This window comes from Camelus dromedarius, chromosome 33 (assembly GCF_036321535.1).
Source record: "Camelus dromedarius isolate mCamDro1 chromosome 33, mCamDro1.pat, whole genome shotgun sequence".
NCBI lineage: Eukaryota > Metazoa > Chordata > Mammalia > Artiodactyla > Camelidae > Camelus > Camelus dromedarius.
In genome coordinates this window covers 7,985,370-8,009,099 of record NC_087468.1, presented here as the reverse complement: position 1 = coordinate 8,009,099, position 23,730 = coordinate 7,985,370, and the positions used below count along the sequence as shown (strand labels likewise).

Here is a 23,730-nt window from a genome sequence, read left to right as displayed (position 1 = left end):
CTTACGCTCCTTCAGTGTTAGCGGGCGGGGCTGAGACCGAGACCCCGGGGAAGGAAGGCCAGCACACAGGGGAGTGTGGAGCGCACAGCCCACACGTCACACACCCACTGTGTCAGAAGCCAAGGTGTCTGTGTGAGACTCCAGGGAGCACAGGCCACCGCGAGAAGGCATCATGTCAGGATGAGAACACTTGTGATCAAGGCAAGTCTGCCCAAGGTCATGGAGCCCCTGCCCGAGGTCCAGCCTGGGCCTCGCCCTCTGCTCCCCTGAACCCTTGCCTTTCCTACTGCAGTGTCTGCGCTCTGGGTAGCCTCATGTGGGCCATCCCACTGCCCACAGAGACGTGTCCCCAGGAGGCCTCTCAGATGGCATCAAAGGCAGCGTTTGTCATCAACCATTGCTTTCTATGATAAAACACATCAGATACGTGGACAAAGATCTGTTGAATGTACAGAACGAACATGTGAAAGGGAAGATGTTTTACCAGATTAGGCTAAGGAAGGAGTGCTTTTAAGAACTGTGGAACAATTTCTAACCTAGAAAGTTGCCTCTGATAGTGGAAACCCAAGAGATAAACCAGAAGCAGCTTTCTGATTGCAAAAGGCCTAGTAAGCAGGGCTAGAAGTTCAATTTTTGAATAAAAGTCATTTCATACCAGCGAGCACCCCTGCCTTCCACCTCCTTGCTGATAGAGTCACAAAGGAAGTAGTGATAGACATGTTATTGTCAACTAGTGATTATCTACTGCTGCATAACAAACGACTCTAAAATGTGGGAGCCTAAGCGATGGACATTTCTTATCTCATGCATTTTTTTGAGAGTCAGGAATCTGAGGATGCCTTAGCTGGGGGGTTCCGCTTCAGGGTCTCCTGAGACAGAGTGACCCTGAGATCATGAGCCCCAGGAATTAGCAGACATCACAGGGGGGACTCTGGGTTGTTAAAGAGTTGCAGAATTGGTAGTGGGTCGGAACCAAGTGTTCTAAGTCTCCAAGATGCAAGGAAGATCAGCTAACTTTTCTTTTTTGGCAAGTCACTGAGACTTTTGACATTTAAAAGCTTTACTTTAGGTTTGGGTCCAGAGCTAAGATGTCCACTCCATGGGGACAGAACCCACATTCAAACACACAGATAAGATCTTAAACACATCAGGCATATCTGACTGTCCTTTATGATTGGATTACCACATTCTGTTGATTCTTATTTTGTGGCTAGCTTTATTCCACTGATAAATTTAAAAAGCTAAAACTCCAATCTGTTTTTAGAAACAATAAACAGTACGCATATGTAAACTAAAAACGTGACGTATATTGTATATATGTATTTACATGCAATGTATATGTGCAGTCAAACTGAATAATTCTACCTAATTAAACTGAAAAAGGAGGAAAAAAAGATCTTACACACATGTGTGGACGTACCACGTACACACACACACACACACACAGACACACACACAGACACACACAGACACACACACACAGACACACACACACACACACACACACACACACACAGCAAACACATTTCTACTCTTCCAGCCAGTCTGGTCTTCTCATTTCAGATGAGTAAGTCTGGCCAGCTTTAATCTCTCCTTTCATGTCACTGAATGGTGAGTTGCCACAGTCTGCTCCTCAGCAAAGAACTATTTCCTTCCATCTGTTCTGGGGTTTAGGAGAATCACCTCCAAGTCGTTTTTAGTGGGTATGGCTGGCACCATCAAAGATCTTCGGGACTGAGGAGAGAGCCCTAAAGGGGCAAGCTGTGGTCCCTCCTGGGCTCCCCCAGGCTCCCCCTGCTAGTTGGGTGCTTCAGCAGGAATCTCTGGTTTCTGCATTTTGCAGAGCCCTTGCAGAGAGAGGGGTTATTAAAGAGAAACTTCCTGAAGCCCCCCATGGCTGCCGAGGCCCCTCTATCTTCCATCAGATGTTCCTTTCTTTATTACAAAAACGGGTGGACCTTGACAGATGTTGGCCCCGCTGGACTTTATGAAATGTCTTGAACTGTTAATGGAAACATTGAAAACATTAGTCACCCTGATAACAGTCAGTTATGTAAGTGCCAACGCTGAGAAAATCTTTGAAAGACAGATTGCACGGCAGAATTGGCCCAGGTTTCTAACCACTGTCCTGCTGCCTTAATGCTCATATGATGATAAGGGATATCGAGAGATCTGGATGTAGAGCAAAAACATAACTCAGCCACACCAGGAACTCCTGGGCTGGTGCTGAGCAGTGCAGAGAGGCAGGGCTCTCTGTTCCACTCTGTTCCAAAATTCCACTCTTGAAAAAAGGGTATACACTATAATTTCTCCATAACCTGCTCTGATTTTTAAAAATATTCAGATTGTTGCAAACGTCTAATTTCCACTCAAAAATTTCAAATTTGGAAAAATGCTACATTCATATCTGCCCCCTCCAATTTTTTGTAAATCGTATGTCCTTTGAGATCAGTAGTGGGTCTCAGACATCTGTCCCAGAGTCCCATCTAATGTGGACACATCAACAGAACCGCTTGGTTTATTGTTTAAGTGTATTTTCTCCTGTTCTCCAGCCAGGGGGAAGAAATGATAGCTGACCCCGTGTAAAAATATGCTCTGTGTAAAGATTGTGTAATAGATAACTGGGTTTTGCTGCAGAATTTCATCTTGTCTGTAAGGCAAACTTAGGTAAGAAGAAAAGATGGATTTGGCTCCCTTGGTGAGACTGGAATCTGGAAGCAACTATGAAAGAAAATACATTTTGAAGTTTTTTTTTTTTAAAGTGAAGTTTTACAGCGGGTTGAGGATATGATAGGGCAGAGAGGTACCAGTGCTCATTACTGTGGTTGAGCCCCTGCACCGATTGTTCATTTACCATTGATAACAGTGCCCTTTGCACAACAGATTTGGAGAGGTTATGAAATATGCCCAAAGCCGCACTGTTAGGAAGAGGAAAACTTTGTATTGAAAGCTCCTGCTCTTCCTACTGTTACCAGAGAGTCCTTTGGCAGATGGTACATTTCGATCATTTGAAAGTCACCAACATTTTGTAAAAGAAAATCACATGATGATTAAAGTTGCTTTATTCAGAATTCTAATAGTTGCAACGTGTGTCCACAGACCTGTATTGCAAATGCCCAAGACTGGCCAGCTGGACACGTGGGAAGAGGCCAGTTATGGATGCTTTGGATTCTGGCTTTACCTTGAACAGGCTGTTGCCTCAAGTAAGGTAGTTAGTCAACCTCTCTGAGCCCCTGGTAAGCCTCTAAGGAGTGCAGGGGACAGCATGTCCAAAAAAATCCTTGCACACAGAGCCTGGCATTCACTTACCGGCAGCACCCAGAACGCATCAGAGTTTTCCAAACATTGACATCAGGGCATCAACAGTAAAACTTGCTGTCAGAAATGTGCGCTGTTGTTCTCAGAGCTGCAGCTTTTGCAAAGTTGCAGCCATCAACTCACTATAAGGGCACTGAGTGACCCGTCACCTAGATGGAGTCGGGGAAGTTTTGCTGAGACTATCACCCACGGGGGAGATAAAATCGAGTTGAGAAAATGTGACCGTCTATGGAGATAATGTTACAATTGGAAGCAGCTTCATCAGAGGTCTTTCAAGTAGGCGATGTGGTGAAAACCGAAGTTGGTATTTAACAGTGCACTTCATCGGTTTCAGCTTATCAGTGACTGGTTCCTGTGTCTTAACTGATAAGGAAAATGGGAGGTTTTTAAAGAAAGGTGCCTACTGCATTTAGCATAGAGTTATTAGAGAAGCTGTTTTTTGGGGTTAATAATCTTGGTTGGTAGAAAGTTGAGGAAGAAAGCTCTCAGTCAGCCTCACTGATGGTAAGTGCCTTTCTTTGTGTGTGTGTGTGTGTGTGTGTGTGTTGGGGGGGTGTTGAAAAATGTTTTATCTCAAAGCGAATGGAATATTAAAACAAAAATTTAGGTTAAAAATAATCATTGCTCTCAATTTTCTGTCTATGAAAAAGGCAGTATTACCAATGGGAAAGTCAAGTTACAGACTGATAAAGTCTGTTGAAGTTTTGTTTGCATAACATGGAACTTTGACCTCTTGTATTGGAAAACAAATGGCCGAGGGTGTGGTGGGTTTGGGGGGGTCCTTGTACAGTGCACGGTACATACAAAGTGCTCATATGCCAGCATTATTCTTGCTGGAATCCACCAAAACCCAGAGGTAGAATCTACTCAGATGATGGAAGCGGGAAAAGAGCTCAGGAAGTAGGGAGATGCTGAGTGAACGGGGCGAGGGAGAAGGATGAGGTGCAGGGAAGAGGGGTCGGGCCCTCCAGGAGAAGGAAACCCAGGCTGGAAACGTGATGGGGATGAGGAGGTGGGCTGTGGGGGCCAGCCTGGTTTAGGGGAGGAAGGGAGTGAAGAACTAAGCTCACGTGTGGCATTGGTGCCTCTGGTTAGTGGCTCCGTCCGTTTCCTTCCTCTCTCAAGGCTGCCCTGCAAAGTGTGAAGACTCAGGCGAGACAGAGCTGGTCCCCAAGGCCCTGCCTGCCGAGTGTCCGGGGCAGAGAAGTGGGAGTTGTGTTTCCTCCGGATGTAGCAGTTCTTGCACCTCCTTGATGCGCGACTCTAGGACACGCATCTAAGCTCTTGAGTTCTTGTATTCCTTATAAAACCAGCATATCAGGACTAATGCCAAGTTCAGAGGGTGGTTTCAAAAGGTGACGTGGACATAAAGTGACAGCTCAGGACCTGTCTGACAGCAAACACTTAACGATGTCAGTCTTCATCACTGTCACTCATTTTCCCCTTTCCTGCTCTGGGGACGCCCAACTCTGTGCCCTACTGCCCGCCTGCCGTGGTTGCTGGTTTGAATGACAGAATCCCCAGCAGGACATCGGGTTCTCTCTGTTCTTGAACAGACTGTTTAGATGAAGAAATTGGTCCCAATGTGTTTTCTTAACTAGATGCCTCTGTGTCTGGAGATGTGGACCAACAGCTCAAACAGATCTGGGGTGTCTTTGGTTTTTAGATTCCTGCTTTTTCCAGAAGAACTCTTTGTCTATGTCCTTCAGTATTTGTCCTGTGATTATGAGGGTCTATATTTCTGTGCTAGGCCCTCCACATTTCCCAGTTTTCTTTGAGTGCAGAGATAGAAAACTGCAAAGGGGAGGGTCTCCAAAGTTTTGGGTGACATTGATATGCAAGGGGAAGGGCACCCCAGTGGCAGGAACACGATGCAGGGCAGTGTGGTGCTGGAACTGTGTGAGTGTGCACCTGTGTGCACGTGTGTGCCTGTCCTAGGGTCCCAGTTCAGGGTGGAGGGAAGGGCCCCTCTGGTCTGGAACAAAACATAACAGCAACCAAATCCAGTTCTCAGAAAGAGGAAGGAAAAGGGTTAGGCGGGTTGTCTGCATTCTAAACAGGCACTTAAAATTTTTAAAAATTCTGTCTGGTAAAAACACTTACCATGAGCTCTACCATTTTAACAAATATTTACATGTACAATCCGGTAATTTTCACTACCTGCACAATATTGTACCGTCGATCTCTAGAAATTATTCATCTTACGTAACTGAAACTATGTGTGGGTGTCCATCCTCTCTCCATTTCCTCCTCTCCAGGCCCCTGGAAACCACCATTCCACTCTTTGGTTTTGTGTATTTGTTTTAATATTTGATGCAAGTGGAATCGGGCAGTATTTGTCCTTCTCTGCCTGGCTTACTTCACTTAACACAGTGCCCCCCAGGCTCAGTCTGAATACCCTTCCGTCGTATACACGTATCAAGTAAGTGTGTAACTAACACTTTCTTTATCCACGCGTCTCTCGATGGACATTTAGGTTGTTTCCATGTCTTGGCTGTTGTCAGTAGTGCTGTAAGGAACACGAGAGCGCAGGTATCTCTTGGAGATTCTGATTTCAATTTTTTTGGATAAATACCCTGACGTGGGCGTGCTGGATCCCCTGGTATTTCTATCTTCAGCTTTTCCAGGAATCTTAATGTTTTCCATAGCAACTGTATCACTGTGCGTTCCCACCAACTGCACAAGGGTTCCAATTTCTCCACATCCTTGCCAACCCTTGTTATCTCGTGTTTCTTTGGTAATAGCTCTCCTGACAGGGCTGAGGTGGTATCTCACTGCGGTTTTGATTTGCATTTCCCTGATGATTAGGGAAGCCGAGCATCTTTTTATGCACCTGTTGTCCATCTGTATGTCTTCTTTGGAGAAATGTCTATTAAGTCCTCTGCCCATTTAAACATTGGGTTATTATTATCATTATTATTTGCTATTGAGTTGTATCGGTTCCTTATGTATCTTGGAAATCAATCCTTCATCAGATATATGACTCTGCCTTCCAATCCTTCATCAGATATATGACTCTGCCTTTTCACTCTGTTGACTGTTTCCACTGCTTCACGAGATCTTTTTAGTTTGATGTAGTCCCCCTGTCTATTTTTCTTTTGCTTTTTTATCTATTTTTCTATGCTTTTGGCTGCACGTCCATGAAATCATTGCCAAGACCAGTGTCACAAAGCTTTTACCCTATGTTTTCTTTTAGGAGCATTCCTAAGAACTGCGATCAAATACAGGGGAGAGCGGGGAAATGAGGTGACAAACAGTACTTGGCAAGGAGTGAGGAGGCGCCGGCTTGTCTGGGGCACGGTCTCCTTAGCACGCTTGTAATAACATAGCAGCAGCACCAACAGTAACTATTTACTGAGAGTCTGCTGTATACCAGACCATGAGACAAGTGTTTGCTATGCACCATATCCTGTGGTTCCTGTGATCATTCTGTGAATTAGGGACAAAACTCGGACCTGGCTGACTCAAATCCTGTGCATTCAACTCCCATGTCATGTAATGCTGGTGAGAGCTTGGGCTCACTATGCAAGACTGAAAATGAGCATGAGAACAGTTGGGTGATGGAACCCCAGGTCCAAAGGGACAGGGCCCTGATGGAAATGTACAAAATAAAGATGGTGTCCCCTTTCTTTGACAGTGTAATTGAGATTTAGACAAGAGCTATGACTTATTCCCAAGGTGGATGGATAACTTTGAATGTCAGCGACCGCAGACCCTATCCAAGACCACTTATGTCTTTTGACAACTTCTTCAAACATGGTTTAAGTGTGAACGTTAGGTGTCTGTTTCAGCCCACTCTTAGCTGGGGATTGAGACATCCTTACCCCTTCCTCTTAGAAGCCTTGTAGTCAAAGGGGCTTAGGGATCTACCTCTGCCCACTGGCGCCTCCACCCTCTTTGCTCCCCTGCACCCAACTAAAGCTCTGAGCGGGATGACTTGTCCCCGAGGAATGGGGTACATCTGATGTCACTCTCCCCACTCCTCACTCTCCCTGCCCACCTCCAGGACGATTGGTGCTGACTGAGCATTTTCTAAAAGTCCTCTTCACTCCGGCGTCTTGGGGGATCAGAACCTATCAGCTGCTTTCTGCTGGAAGCTTGGCTGAAAGAACTCCATACTGTGCACTGGTATTCGAATGTCCTTCAGTTCACCAACAGCAGTAACCTCAAACTCTAAAGAAAACCTTGACTCCCGTGTTCAGGAGGGGCACATTTCCCTGGGTTTCACTACTCGGTAGGAATGGTGAGCACAGGTCCCCTGATAGATTCTGGGTTGGAATGTTCAAAATTCCTTTATCTTCATTTCAAAAAAAATATTTTTTGAGCATTGGGAGAAAGAATTTTTCCTCCAACAAGTCTCTGTTAGATCACTGCTGACAAAAACACCAATTTTTAAAAGGTACAGAGAAATGACTCAGAATAGGAATTTCCTAAGAAACGAGCCTGATGCAAAGTGATTAAGCTTTTCAAAATGTGATCTACATTAAGCTTTATGAAACTAAGATATTTTAAATCATGCAACCAAACAAATAACCTCCGAATGGATTTGGCTCCTGCTGTCATAAGGGAGTATTTTGAGCAACTTAGAGGTTTAATTCAAGCATGGCTCCTGTGGGTTTGCTTTTCTGTTTCTCTGCCCTTCAGTATATGTTTGTTGCCACTTTAATTCTTTCTTTCTTTCAGTCTGTCAGTGATGGTTTGTGCCTCCAGCCTCTGGGTCAAATCCAGGAAAAATTTCTCCCACTTTCTATTTCTATTTTGACCTTTATAATAAAAGCATCCTTAAACTTGACATTCTTATAAAGAAAAAGATTCAATTCAGTAAAAAAAAAAATTACAAATTCATCCTCATGCTTATTCAACAAGAGACCATTCATTCATTTGTTCATTCAGAAGGTATTTATTGAGGACCTGCCCTGGGGATACATCAGTGAACAGAACAGAAAGTCTGTGTGTGGTGAATAATAATTATGTAGTACATTAGAAGGTTATAAAAGCCATAGAAAAATAGAGCAAGGAGGTTGGGAATATAGGGCTGGTTGAGGTAAAAGGTAGATTCATTAAGGGGAAGGTGAGGGAGCTAGTCACACAGCAGCCTGGAGGAAGAGAATCTCAGATAGAGTAAATAGCTCTGAGGTGAGGGCAAGCTTGGGGTGTTCAGGGAAGAAAGAAGAGAAGAGTGTGGAATGAAGGTGGGGGCACAGAAGGATGTGAATCAGAGAGGTGTGAGGGCTAGCAGACCACAGAGGGGGAATGACTAAAAGGATCATGCTGGTTTCTGCTTTGAAAACAGATCCTAAGAGGGCAAGGGAAGGACCAAAGAGATGAATTTGGAAGTTTCTCAATAATCCAGGCAAAAGATGATGGTGGCCTGGACCACCAGTGAGGGCCATAAGCAGTGGTCACAGACTTGGCAGGTAGATTTAATGCGACTTGCTGAAGGATTGAATGAGGGGTGTCAGTGAAAGAGGTTTAAGGAAACCGCCATGGATTTTGATCTGCGCAGCCGTGAAGATGGAGTTGCCATCCGCCGTGATGAGCGCTGTTGGAAGAGCAGGCTTTGGTATGAAGAGTAGAAATTGATCTTGACGGGTTAATTCTGACATGTCTAGGACACAGACAAGTGGAGACGTCACGTCGGCAGGTGCATGTCTGAGTCCAGAGTGCAGCGGGGAGAGTCTGGATGGCAGCTTTAACTTTGAGAGTGTCATCAGCCGTATAGAAGATGTGTACACCCTGGAGACTGGACCACATCACATGGGGTATGAGTGTGGACAGAGAAGAAAAGACGTTTGAGCTCTGAATCATGCAGTGGTGGGAAGAAGAGATGTGAGGAGAAGTCAGTGGCGTCCTGAAGAAAGATGAGGGAGGAAGTGTTCCACTGTGACAGACACTTCTCAGGGCTCAAGGAAAGGTGGAGACTGAGGACGGACACTGGCTTTAGCAATTATGTGGATGTAACTGGTGACATTGACAAAAGCATGGTGCCATTACAATCCTGACTAGTTATTAGAGTTTTATGGTTTCAGATCTTACATTTAAGTCTTTAACCCATTTGGATTTTATTTCTGTTTGTGGTCTAAGAAAGTGATTCAGTTTCATTCTTTGGCACGGAGCTGTCCAGTTTTCCCAACACCATTTATTGAAAGTACTGTCATCCCCACTGTATATTCTTGCCTGCCTTCTGTTAGATTGATTTGTTTTATCATTATATAAATCCTTTTTTTCTGTCTCTTGTCACAGTCTTTGTTCTATAGTCTATTTTGTCTGATATAAGCATTGTAGGGTCCACTTTGGTCTCTCATGCTCCTTTACGGTTAATCGAAGGCTCTCATCTCCTCGTCCCAGACAATCACTCATTAGCTTTACAGTTTTAGAACATTATGTAAATGAGATCATATAGTGTGCACCCTTTCACACCTAGCTTCTTTCACGCAGCATAATGTTTCTGAAATTCATTCGAATTGCACAGATCAGTAGTTCCTTCTTTTTAATTTCTGAGTAGCATTCCATCATATGAGTATTAAAGTTTATCCGTGTACGTGGCGATGGTCGTCCAGAGTCTATGAGACTGATGTGAGTCTCTTTGTAGGCACACATTTTTTTTTTTTTAATTTCGTTTGGTTAAATCTTTAGGGGAAAAATTCCTGGGTCACATGATATTTCTTAGAAACTGCCAAGCCACTTTCCAAAGTCATTTACCATTTTACGTGCTGATCAGTAATGTGCTGGGGTCTCTTTGCACCACATTCTCACCAGCACTTGGTGTTGTCAGTCATTGTAATACTACACACGATGCTGGGTCTCCCTGTGATCTTAGTCACTTTTAAGTGATTTCTCTAATAAGTTACCTTGGAACATCTTTTTTTTTTTTTTTTTGTATTTGTTCAACATTGATACATTTTCTCTTGTGAAATATCAGTTTAACTCTCTTCCTCATTTTTTAACGGGGCTATTTTGTCTTCTTTATACTGACTTGTAAAACTTATTTCTGAACTAGACACAAGTCCTTCATCAGATGTCTAAGCTGTGAGTTTTGGGTCTGAGACTTTGGTTTGACTTATTCCAATTGTAACGATGCCTTTGATATAACGGTTCTTAATTTTGATGAAGTTCAAGTTATTTCTTTTTCTTTCATGATTGATGATTTTTGTATTCTAGTCTAAAAAATATTTGTCCTACTCCAAGTTATTAAGGTTTTTCACTATGTAACTTTCTACATATATGATCCATTTTGATTTTATTTTTGTGTATCATGTGCGATAAAGATTTATTCCAGATAGATGGCCAATTTTTCCATCATCATTTGTTGAAAACACTGTGCTTTCCCCAGAGACTTATACTGATGCTTTTATGAAAAATCAACTTGCCTTACATGTGTGAGTCTATTTCTAGACTCCTTTGATCTTTTGCTCTATATATCTATCTTTATGCCAGCACCACACTGTTTCCATCATTTTGGCTATATATTAAATCTTATAATCAAGTTGTATTAGTTCTCCAGTTCTGTACTTATTTTTTAAAATAATATTTTGGCTCTTTTAAGTAATTTAAATTTCCATGTGAATCTTAGAATTCTCACAGATTTACAGATGATGATTCTAATGCCGGGGAAAATAAAGGCCACGCTGACCCCACGACAAAGGAAAGTGTCCATGAGATAAAGGCTGGCAAATGCTGAGCACAGCAACAGATGCTCTGGAATTAGCAGGGGGTAGATTATATGGTGGGCATAAGCTATTAGTCTCAGAGGGATCGTGGTTATAATTTAGTCGCTTCACATGGGCAAACAGTTAAGCTAGCTGGCTGGTTTCCCTGTGGCCAGCACCCTCACTCCCTCCTTCTGTCTGTCCTCAGACAGTGGGGCCCCTCCTCACTTACTCAGCTGCTCACTCCTTTCTCACCCCTGGAGTTTCCACAGGGCCTTCCAAGGTGACTTCGTCCCCATCACACCATGAGGCTGGACAGGGAGGACAGGGTTTCAGGGGAGAGCTATAAAAGCATGGCAGAAAGTGTGCTCTCCTGTTCAGATTCATACATAAAACCTTTATTTTTCAGACTGAAAACTCCACCCCATAGTTGGTTGTGCTGGCTCATTCAATGAACACTTTTGGGCCCCTGCTTTGTACTGGGTGCCGTTCCAAGGATGTGAGCTAGTGATCAATGGACACAACTGACAGAAACATCTTTCCTTCTGGAGCTCGTATTCTAGCGGGGGAAGCAGAACAGAAACAGTAAACACGGTGTGTAAGTAGAGTCTTAGGAGATGATGCGCGCCCTAGAGAAGGACCAGAGCAGGGCAAGGAGATGGGGAAAGAGGGAAAGATGGGCAATTCAAAATCAGCCAATCAGATACTAAACAAACGCTTGGGCACCAATGTCCATAATGGCATATTCACAATAGTCAAAGGCAGAGGCAACCCACATGCTCATGAATGAATGAATGGATAAACAAATTGTGGTATATTCAGACAGTAGAATATTACTCAGCCATTAAAAAGAATGAAGTGCTGATATATGCTTCAGCATAAGTGGACCTTGACTACATTATGCGAAATGAGCCAGGTACAAAGGGCACTTATTGTTTGATTGTATTTATATGAACTATTCAAAATAGGCAAGTCCATAGAGACAGAAGACAGGTGGATGGTTGCTAGGGACTAGGGGGAGGAGGGATGGGGTAGGTGACTACTGATGGCACAGGGTTTTAATTTGATGAAAATGTTTTAGGTCTAGATAGATTGTTGGTTTCACAACATTGTCAATGTATTGAATGCCACTGAATTGTCACTTTAAAATGATTAATTTTATGTGATGTGATTTAACCTCAATAAAAAAGTTCAGGAGCCAAAAAAAAAAAAAAAACATAGAGAAGAAAAGAAACTTGAGTAGTCAGGCTAAACATTATTGAGAAGGTACCATAGGAGCACGGGCTTTGAGGAGGTGAGAAAGTCAGCCTTGTGGATCACTGGAAGGAGCCATCTAGACAGAAGGAAGGGCTAGTGCAGGGCAGGAACTGTCCTGGTACGTTCAAGGAGGGCACAGGATTGGAAAGGAGATGCCAGGTGGCCTCAGGTTGTGCGGACACCATAGTGGAGGTAAGGGTGTTGGCTTTTCCTCTGGAGGAAGCGGAAAGACATTGGAGGTATGTACGATTCGACTTAGGTTTTAACAGGCTCTCTGGAGCCTCTGTATTAAGGATAGTCTGCAGAAGGGCATGAGTGGAAGCGGGGACAACCATTAGAAGCTATTTTTAAAATCCAGGTGAGAGATGATGGTGGCTTGTTCAAGGGAGGTGGCGGTGGAGGTGGGAGGGAGTCCTCGCAGGTAGGATGTTCTTTCAAGGTGGAACCAATAGGATGTCCTGGTGGACTGCATGCCAGATGTGTGAGGAGGAGAAGAGTCAATCACATATGGAGAGTTTTAGCTTGGGCAACCGGGAGGATGAAGTGACCGTCATTGAGACAAGGGAGACTTAAAGGGGCAGGGAGGGGGGAGGGATGGAGGAGCTCAGCAGTCTAGTCCTGGATATAGATAGTCTTTGTTATTTCCAGTTTGTCCTTGAATATGTACCAATTGCTTTGAGTTTTTGAAGGGGAGAGTTGGGTGAGGCCAAAGGAAGGATGGAGGGAAGGAAAGGAGCACTGAGTGCTTGTTCTTGTGAGAATTACTGAGTGAGAACCTGACCCACTTTAAGTCACATAAATTTAACAGGACAAATATTTCCTGCTTTTCACATGGTTACTGTAAGACCAGGTCACCACTGGCCAGCCCTGCAATGTTAAGACATTCTATCTCAATTTAGCTATGACACCAGCCAAGAAGATGAATAAACCTCACAGGATATCTTCTAAGTTACAAAATATTTGGATGCTATGGTCCAAATGCAAGCCCCTAGATGTGACTCAGGCAAATAAAAGATAAAAGTTTTTGTGTTTTGTTTCTTAGTAGAAATTTCAGAGAATTAGATTATAAATAAGGATATGCAAGATTTCAAAAGTGTCACCCAAAAAACAGAAAAAAATGTATGGCCAAATTAGGTTAGATTAATTTTGAAAATGAAGAGAGCTTCTGCAGAAGCAGCCAGCAGGCACCGGAAGATTTCTGCTTAACTTGGCAGAATCCGTGGCCGCTCAGAATCTTTGTTTCAGGTATTTATTAAAAGCCTTGCCTTTCGCATATTGTCTTGCTAAGTTACTATCAACTTCTAGAGTTTGATGTTGGATGGTGTCGGCATGGTTAGAAGCCAGAAGGGATTAGTTCTTGACAAAGAAGAGGCTTAAAGGAAATTAGAGTTGCTTATTCTGTTTTACCAGTCACAACCATAAGAAGGAAAGCTTCACTGCTCTAATCTCTCTCTCTTTTTTAGCTGATATTAGAAAAAAAAAAAAAAGAAAGCCTTGGCTTTGAGGTTCAACAAGCCTGGTTTCAACCCCAGCCACAACTGGGTGAACTTGGTCGAATTATTTAACCAGTCTCATCCTTGGGTTTTTATTTTAATCTGTAAACTTTGAAGGATGCTGATGATAAGTCCCATGCAGTGTTGTATTTTGAATGAAGGGGCCTAATTGTTGAATAATTGACTGAGTTATTTTATAATAATATCTTTTATTTATCATAATAGCTAGACTTCATTAGATGTTTCTGCAAGATTTCACGATGATGATATTAAAACTCTAACTGAAACCTTATTTAAAACTAAGAAACCAAGGTAGCTGTGGCCTCGTCTAAATGAATAAATGCCCAAATTTAGTAAAAATTTTTAAAAGATGTTTTAGGATACAAAGTATAAGTTTGTACTCAAGTATAAGAATGTTCAGGTTGTATTATTTCATTTATCACAATGTTCTCTCGAGCTGACAGTGTCTGGGCACTGTACCAAGCTTGCCTGCTCCTGATTCTGTGGTCTCAGTGTCAAAACTCATGATCTTGATAATAAAAAGTTGACAACTAAATCAAGAATGGCAATGAACAGATCTAATCTCTCGAATGCACACCAGATGTCTCGTGGTAAATCTCCCAGCAGTGACAAGACTTTGCACCTCTTCCTCTGAGAGCACGTGACTGATGTCCGTGCAGACGGGGGTGGCTGCTCAGGCGCGTTGCCAGTCACAGTGCTGGGGGGAGGGTGAGTGTAGTCAACTGACTCCAAAAACCTTCTAGAACTTTGGCAGCAATCTCCTTTCTCAACCTTTCTCACCTGGTGGTGGTACGATTTAGTGATTAGTAATCTAACCTTTGGAGCCAACCTGCTTGGGTTCAAATTCTGGCTTCGCCTCTTAGCAGAATGTGACCGGACATATTGCTTGTCCTCTCAGTGCCTCAGCGTCCTTGTCTGTAAAAGAGTGACCGTAAGAAGAGGCCTGCCTCCTTGGGTGTTTGTGAGCACGAAGGAGTTAATACGTGGAAGTCATTTAGCACTCTGTCTGGCATAGAGTGAGTTCCAGAGAAGGCTTAGCTTTTATTAGTATATCATTGTGCTGGTCTGGAATTAGTTCCTGAATCCTTCTGGGATGTGGTGAGTTTTAAAAGTGAGTTCAGTTTACTCATGCCTGAGTCATCCCAGCAATGCATAGCTGAAAGCAGATTTTTGCGGTGAACGTTTGTTTTACATGGACCCTGAGAGTTGAGAGTCCTGGTTTTCCTTGTCAATTCCCTTCAGGCAGCCTTCTTCCTCGAAGCCTCCCTCTATTTCTCTGAATTCCTTAGGAAAACTTCCTTTCTCCATCCAAACCTGCGAGCCCTGTAGGGACTTACATCCGAGGAGTTGGAATCTGTTTTTGGATGAGACCGTGTCACATTCTGTACCTGAAACAGAACATTTGTGAGATCCTATGAAGTCCTGTTTGCTCCCACTTTGCCTTGGAAGCTCTCTGACAGCCTCCCTAACCCATGGCTGCCAAGCGAAGTATCTGGAAGGGCAGCATCAAGTTCCCAAGACTGCAAGATCGTTTAGAACTCAAAGTGCAGTAATATCGGGGTGATAAACAGCTAGCATTAGTCAGCTTGAGAAACTGATGCTAAAATGGGTGGAGATGATTTGAATACTTCTAAAGAATTATTCAATGTACTTTCATGTTTTAAATATTTATGTGCCAGAGTCAAGGGTTCTTGGTACATGATACATCAGCGTTTTTGAACAAGTCACGAATTTTGGCTAAAAACCAAATTTCGGGGTGGGTGGAGCGGCGAGTTGAAGGATGTCTTTGCATGTCACCCCTTTGAAATAAAAGAGAGAGTGCATGCACGTGAGGAGTCTGCAGGGAAGGAGCCACGAGAGCCGGACACTTCACAGCTCAGTCTTGACGTGGAGTTCGTTCCCTCTGCCCTTCATTTGGGTAAGCATCAGTTACTTATCTCAAATTTGTAGTAAAAACTTTTCCACACAAGGAATAAGAAAAGTGTCAACGATTCATGCTTAGAGGACACATGCTTTTCTGAAATATATTAAGGGTTGTTGTATTCATTCAGTATTTGTCAGTTTCTACATTGGTTTCATCCCTCCCTGGAATTTTTTAAGAAAAAAATGATATAGTTAAGTTATTCTTCTGCTGAGAGGGGGAAAAAAGGTATGCAATTATTTTTCACAGACTTTCGACTCTTCTTAGAAAGACTTTGTTGAATCCTGGGGACCAGCTGGGGCAGGGACAAATTTTAGAGGGTTTGGTGTAGTGTTTAGGGCAATTATTTGATGACTTTCCTGTATTCCTTAGTTGCTTTGTGATGACTATTTGCCTGTGTCCTTGAGCTGTGGGTCACGCAGCTGGTAGCCTATGTGGATGTCTGTGGTCTCAAATCAGTGTTTATAATATTGTGTTTTCTAGGGTCTGTTGAATTTTATGGTTTTATTTTTTTCAAAAATAGAAATTCATTTTCTTTCCTCTTAATGTAGCTTCTTTCAGTACATTCTCATGAGACTATGAAATAGCATGGCCATAGTAAGTCCTGCATGGTCCAAAGGTCCAGTAGGAATAAATGTGTCTGAAGCCTGCTCCCAAACATATTTATACATACTAAACACCTGTGAACGATTAATTCTCCTGGGGGGTATTGGGCAAGTAAAGTCATGGCTGTAAAAATTTTGCTTGTGATTTTGTATGATTTGTTTTTCAGAAGAGATACTGACAATTCTTTCCGACTATAAATCTTAGGGAGCACCATCAGCCACCTAGGGGAGAATTTCACCCTCCTGTGTCACAGATTCAATCCGAATCATCTCGAGAATCAGTTACCAACACTTGCTCTGGATGAAGAAACTGAGAATGCGAGTTTGGGGCTTGGCAGTTCTGATGGTTCTCATACCTTCCACGTCAGCTAAGTTCAGTAAGCATTGCTTTTGAACTGAAATTTACAATTCTTTACATTAAGTAATTCCAAGGACTTTTGCCTTGCTTTAAACTGCTTGCTGCCAGTTGCTCCAGCTGAATGGTAACTTGGAAAATTCATTTATGCTCTACAGTCATTCTTTATCACCAATCTATCAGGACAAATTCTTCATAACAAACATGGCATAATTTTAATTTTACGTATTCAAATACATCAAAATTTAACATGATTCTTGCACGTGGAGGCACTGTAAGCATTTGTTGACTGACAACATGCTTTGTGTAGGTAGACATGGCTGCTTCTCATTGGAGCAATGTGGGGGATTTAGCCCCAAATTAAGTCATTAACCTGTGGTACCCATTAGAATCATCATTCTAAGTGAAGTAAGCCATGAAGAGAAAGAAAAATACCATATGATATCACTCACATGTGGAATCAAAAAATAGAAAACAGAAGACACTAATGAACTCATCTACAAAGCAGAAACAGACTCGCAGACATAGTGAACAATCTTATGGTTACTGGGGGAAAGGGGTGGGAAAGGATAAATTTGGGCGTTTGAGACTTGTAAATGTTAGCCACTATATTTAAAAATAGATGAAAAAACCCCCAAGTTTCTTCTGCACAGCACAGGGAACTATATTCAATATCTTGTAACAACCTTTAATGAAAAAGAATATGAAAACGAATATATATATGTGTATGTATAGGCATGGCTGGGACATTGTGCTGAACACCAGAAATCGACACATTGTAACTGACTGTACTTCGATTAAAAAAGAAAAGAATATTTCACGAAAGATCATAGCTCATTTACTTATTCTTTCTCAGTTAAAGTATCACCAAGTATGACCCGGTTTCTAAATTTAATCCTAGAAGAAGATATTTAGAATACAGAAATTATAATCTTTATATACGATCATTCCAGGATTTCATATCTATATAAAATATCTATAATTTTTTTTTTTTTTGCCATTTGCAGGCAAATCTTCTTGGGGCCTGGAAAATGAGGCTTTAATTGTGAGATGTCCCAGACAAGAAAAATCTCAATATCCTGTGGACTGGTATTACTCAAAAACCAACACAATTATTCCCACCCAGAGAAGAAACCGTGTAGTTGCCTCAGGGGAACGTCTGAAGTTTCTCCCAGCCGAAGTCAGCGATTCTGGATCTTATACTTGCATCATCAGGCGGTATTAGCCCTCTTAACCCTGCTCCCTTGTCTGAGTTGCCCTCACTTCCCTTCCCCATTCTACCTTTGTGGAACAATTGAATATATATAGGGATTTGAAAAAAAGAGCACTTCTAGGAAAAACCCTCAGGTTGGGGTTTGGGTGATGGTGACTCACTGTTGGGATGATTAATTGCAGGGGTTAATTTTTAGCTCAGTTGGAAAAAGACCTAACTCTTTTAGTGACCAAGAGAATTGAGAGCAGTCGCTCATGTGGGGCTCCAGATCAGAACAGCCCAGCGCAAAACACAGGAACCTAGGAGCTGGGCATGTGGAGGTCTGCAGTGTGTGTCAGGGGCTGTTTCCCACTCTTGTCGATCCGAGGGGCAAGCCCCGGAGGGTAACGTGAGACTGTGTGCCTGCAGGTCACTTACCCTATGTGTAAACTGTCAAATGTCTGTGATTTTGTGCCTGTTTGGCACATCCAAGGTGTCAGGTGAACTGTCGAAAGGCAAGATGTGTATAGTTAGGTGCCTAGATTCTGAGATCAGACAGGGTTTGTTTCAAATTCATGGTCTGTCACTAGTTAGCTGTGTGTTGCCAGCAAGTTACTTCTCTATCTATAAACCCACTTTGAAGGACAGTTGTGAGACTAAAGTGAGGTAGTGTTACCAGTATGAATGGTAACTCTTAATAAATACTCATTGTCTTTAATTATATTGGTTCTCCCTGGGCATTACAGCACAGACAGTATACAAAGAAACAGTGAGGAAGTCAGCTTTAGGGTTACTGTAAGAGTTATGTTTTATCTCAAATGTAACAAAAGTATTTAAAACCCTAAATTTCAGTGATTAATTTAAACTAAGAATCACTATAAAATAATAACAAGCATACATCACTTGTTTTAAGAAGAAAAGCAATATTAAGTAAAAGAGTTGCATGACGTTATTTCATAACGCTAAGTGATTTAAGAAAAGGTTTTTGGCTTATTTTAATAGTCCTACCTCCAATAAGACGGGATATGTGAATGTCACCATTTATAAGAAACCACCAGGTTGCAGTATTCCGGATTATCTGATGTATTCCACAACATCTGGGTCAGAAAAAAATTCCAAAATATATTGTCCGACAATTGACCTCTACAATTGGACGGCGCCTGTTGAGTGGTTTAGGGTAAGAGATGCGTGGGACACGGAGTAAAGTCACACGATGAATACGGACGTAAGGAGAGAATTATTGCATATTGACTGGAATTGTGTTTCAGAACTGTGCCCTTCTTCGAGGATCAAGGTACCAAGCACACAAGTCATATCTGCTGATTGACAACGCGACTCACCAGGACACCGGTGATTATACGTGCAAATTTATGCACAATGAAAATGGTGTCAGTTACAGCGTGACAGCAACCAGGTCATTCACAGTTATCGGTAAGCTGCCAAGTTTAACAAACTGCAAAGCTTGAAGAAAGATAACATGAGAGATATTGAGCCCTTGTCGGTCTGCCTTTGCTTCATCCTCCTCCCCGAAATTCCTCTTGTCTCATCTTATCTCACATACTCACCACTATGACGCAAGAGATTTTCTAAATGCGCTATCAAGATTTAAGACAGTTTGGAGGGAAATTACTCTACGAATCCAAAGCTGTAACTGTTCTCTCCTCTATGGTTTCATTTTTCAAAGATTAAGTGAGCTGGGTGCTATTTGGAGAACAAGATTAACTCTCCTCCTCCCAACTTGTTGTCAGAGGTTCTGCAAATAGAAAAAAAACCAATCTATTTAGTCTCTATTGTAACTAACTGGATTAGAAGTTTAGTGAGAAGTTTTATGCAGAGATACGCAGATATCATTGGGTGGTTTCCAATCTTGATTTGCTGTGCATTCAACATCATCAGTGACCTCAAGTAGGTCATTTAATTCTAACTTCTTTCTTTCAAATTTACTTTATATTCTGTAAAAGTCCTGTCAAGGGGCAAGACTTCACAATCAAGCACGTCAAATCTCCAAGGAGTTGGGGGTCTGGTCTCCTCAGCATAGCTCGATCTGTGGATGCAGGTGAAGCGGCTCCTGAATGGGTGGTGGAGTTCTTAGGGCAGAGCAGCAGTGGAGAGAAGGTTTCCTGTGGGGTTTTTCCAACAGTGTTCCACCGCTGTAACACGGACGTGGCAGGCCGTACTTCTGTCAGTGCCTCTTGCTGCTTCACAGCAAAGCCCGCAGCGCTCCTTGATTACACTGTCCTGAAATAAGTGAGAATCAAAGGGTGCGGGAATGCAGCCTGGCCCCAGAAGACCCCCTTTCACTGTCTCTAGCCATCAGTGCCACGGGGATTAGAACCTCCTGAGACAGTGGGCCACGTGGGCGGAAAGGCGTGAGCAGAAGTGTGGACTTAACATATTTATCATTTTCATGAATCTTTGGAAATCTTCCCTTCAGCATGATGCTTATTCTCCAGAACTGCGACTAATTTAATAGGTTGGGCAGCCTTTCTTTTAATGATTGAAAAAGAGAATAGGAAATGACAAAAACCATCACAGGTTGTAAAAGGAAGTATTACTTGAATGTTTTTGTTACATTTGTGTGTGTGTGTGTGTGTGTGTATTTGTGGCCATGGGTCACTGGCAGAAAAATGTGAGAAACATCACTATGAAATAGGACAGAAATATGAAAATACAAGGTTTACAGTGATGACCACCCAATGGGCTCCTAGTATTTTTATTCTCTTTTCATCTTTAATTTCAGGTGAGCAAGGCTTTTCTCTGTTTCCAGTGATTATAGCCCCTTCACAAAATGAAACAAGGGAAGTGGAGATTGGTAAGAAAACTTGAATGCTGTCAGTGTTGCATGGAAAATCCTTCCATATGACCCCTGTTCTGAATTCCCCAAGCAGTGGGGTGGGGGGCGGGGGTTGTGGGTCAGGCCATTAGCATAGCAGATCTTGAGGATTAAATGAGACGTCATGTTTGGAAACACCCACCTCAGGCACTCGCTAATAGTAGGAGTACGTGGCCACAGCAATATTCAGCACTTCCATCTGTGCTGCACTTTGTAACTCACGCTGCCTTCACGTGTGCTGTCTCGTTTCCCTCTCACTTTTATCCAGGCGGTAGACAGTGTCCCCACTGTATGCTTGTGGACACTTTGGCTCAGATAGGACGCACCCAGGGGCGTGGACCATCAGTGACAGAGGGATGAGGAGCCAGACTTTATGCTCTGCCCATCTCTGCCTTTCCTGGCTCCCCACTAGAAGTGGGGTCCCACTCAAAGTTCTCAGCATGTAAAACGAGACCACGCTGACCACCTCAGGGTTGGTCCACGGATTTGCAGCACGTCCACGATCTTCCCTGCCTTTGCCCATGTGGTCCCTCCTTCTCATCCCTCAACACTATGCTCAGATTTCACCTTGTCTGTGAAATCCCCCATGCCAACCTCCTTGCCTGCCAGAGGGCAGGATCAGAGCCACCGTCCGATCAGGTCCAGAGGCACCTGTGGCAGCCCTGTTCCCTGCACTGACCCCTCGCTCCATGTTCCCGTGCCGCTTTGTCAGTCTTTCTGCTAGAGCACTGGACCACCTTGTGTTCTCATCGTTTGTTTATGGCACTGTCACCTTCCAAGGGACTCTGAACTCCTCATACCCCTCCAGACACTTGATTCTTTTTTTTAACGCCTTTATTGTGGCCTGGTTCCTGTACAGTAAACTACACATATTTCAGATGTACAATGTGATGAATTTTGATAGATGTATACACCCATGAAACCATCACCACAATCAAGACAGCTAACATTTCCATCACTCCCCAAGAGGTGCCAATTTTGGATTCTCAATTTATCCCTTCTCACCCCTTCGACCCCCGGTAACCATAAGTTTGTTCTCTATGTCTCTGAGTCTGTTTCTGTTTTGTAGTTTAAGTTCATTTGTGTCCTTTTTTTTTTTAAGTCCACATATAAGTGATATCATATGGCATTTTTCTTTCTCTTTTTGGCTTACTTCACTCAGAATGATGATCTTCAGGTCCATCCATGTTGTTGTAAATGGCATTATTATATTCTTTTTTATGGCTGAATAGTATTCCACACATATATGTATATATATATATGTATATATCCATCTTCTTTGTCCAGTCATCTGTCAATGGACATTTGGGTTGTTTCCATGTCTTGGCATATGCTTAATTCCTGACCCAGGAACTAAGGGCTCTGTAAGAGATGGCTGAATGTTGTCCCAAGGCAGGAAGCAGGTAGCCCTTAAGCTTTCAGTTCTGAAAGGAGGAAGTCTCAAGTTACAGCAGTGAGGATGGAGAGGGCTTTTGCTGAACAATTAAACACTGGCATTGTAGTTGAGTCAGGTAAAAGGGTTTTACCCACTAAGGCATCTCTCTATAGAGAGATGAAGAGAATTCTGTAGGAGGAGAAAGGTGGGGAAGGGAGCAGTTAAAAAGAAATAGCAATTTAGAGTAAAGGGAAATCTTAGATTATAATGTAGTATCGGATAAACCTCTTTAGTTTCTGCTGCAGGGGAGAGGGGAGGGGGGAAAGGGAGCCGAGCTTCAGCCTGAGCTGTGGGATGAAGGTGATGGGAGACGGGGGAGGCAGAGAAGGTGCAGACGATGAGGGAGGGAAATGGGAGTCAACTCATGGCACCTCTAGGTGTTCGATGAGTGTTTTCACACTAAATTTAAATTTAAAGTCATTGCATTTAAGTACTACTTGCAGAACTTAATTTTATTGATGCATTTCTTTCCTTCTCATCTAGGAAAACCAGCAAACATAACGTGTTCTGCCTGCTTTGGGAAAGGCTCTCAGATCATGGCTGAGGTCCTGTGGCAGGTGAACAGAAGCAAGGTTGCAAACTTTGGTGAAGCAAGAATCCAAGAGGAGCAAGGGCAAAATCAAAGGTATTTTAAAATTTCAGTTAAAGCATCCCCTCCCCTTCATGAAAGTTTGCAACTGCAGTGTAAGCACTGAAAGTAACAGGTTGCCTTTTTAGTTCTAGCAATGAGCTGACTTGTCTAAACACCGTTTTAAGAATAGCAAGTGTAAAAGAAGAGGATTTGTGGCTGAACTACAACTGTCTGGCCCTGAATTTCCATGGCTTGGCCGTGCACACCGTACGACTCAGGAGGAAAAATCCAAGTAAGGCGTGTTTCTGAGACTTTGGTCACCCAAGTTTGCTGTATCGACTATGAGCGGACATCATTTTCTTAGAGAAAAGCATGTTGAAGTGTGGTTCCAGGGGGACCCATCAAGACAACAGAGGGGTCCGGCTCATAAATCGTGCTTCTCCTCTTCAGAACACTGAGCACTTGTAGCCTGGTCTTCTTGGAACATTTCCATCTGTCTGGTTACCTCTCTACGGGGTTTGCCTCCTCCTCCTCCTCGTTCTGCTCCTCCTCCTCCTCCTCCTTCCCACTCCTCTTGTTGGTTCCTCCTCAACACCCATCTGCTTCCTTGGCCATCCTTCTGCTTTCTGATTCGTTAGCTCTCTGTCTCACTGTGTGGGAGGGAAAACACACCAACAGTGAGCTGTGAACGTGTCCTTTCGTTACGTTTTATAACTGTCGTTAACATAAACATGTTCCTTTTTATAATTTGTATTTTTTTTGTCCTAAAGAACATGCATTTATTTTAGTGAGACTGACAAAGTGGACTAAAAGTAAAGTATGTAATTGCTGCCCATTCCAGTAAGAAAATCTTAGGAGCTGCTTTGTAATGATAGTTAAACAATTTAGGTGGAACTCAGGGGAAGTCTGGTAGCTCAGCCCATTGCTTTATTGTATCTGTTACTCAACACGCAACTGAGGTACCACCTCTTCTGAAGAGCCTTCCTTGACCACCAGTTTGGAATACATTGTCCTCTTCCTTCTGTGCATTCCTGCAGCATCCTGTCTCCATCACTGCACTCACCACACCCTGCTCTACGT

At 42.9% G+C, this 23,730-nt stretch overlaps 1 protein-coding gene across 3 annotated transcripts in view; it reads left to right on the top strand.

Annotated features, from left to right (window-relative positions):
• IL1RL1 (interleukin 1 receptor like 1) overlaps positions 1 to 23,730 on the top strand; it is a 50,102-nt gene that overhangs the window by 17,611 nt on the left and 8,761 nt on the right. Inside the window, exons 1-8 of one of the 3 annotated variants that reach the window (XM_010991894.3) lie at positions 15,571 to 15,656; positions 16,470 to 16,641; positions 17,627 to 17,837; positions 18,814 to 18,988; positions 19,080 to 19,242; positions 20,552 to 20,623; positions 22,563 to 22,704; positions 22,797 to 22,942. In XM_010991894.3, the coding sequence (XP_010990196.2) occupies positions 16,566 to 16,641; positions 17,627 to 17,837; positions 18,814 to 18,988; positions 19,080 to 19,242; positions 20,552 to 20,623; positions 22,563 to 22,704; positions 22,797 to 22,942 (985 nt within the window). In that variant the 5' untranslated portion in view covers positions 15,571 to 15,656; positions 16,470 to 16,565. Of the gene's footprint in view, positions 1 to 15,570; positions 15,657 to 16,431; positions 16,642 to 17,626; positions 17,838 to 18,813; positions 18,989 to 19,079; positions 19,243 to 20,551; positions 20,624 to 22,562; positions 22,705 to 22,796; positions 22,943 to 23,730 lie in introns of those variants that run through there. The other 2 variants (XM_031441039.2, XM_064481788.1) reach the window with 2 other exon arrangements.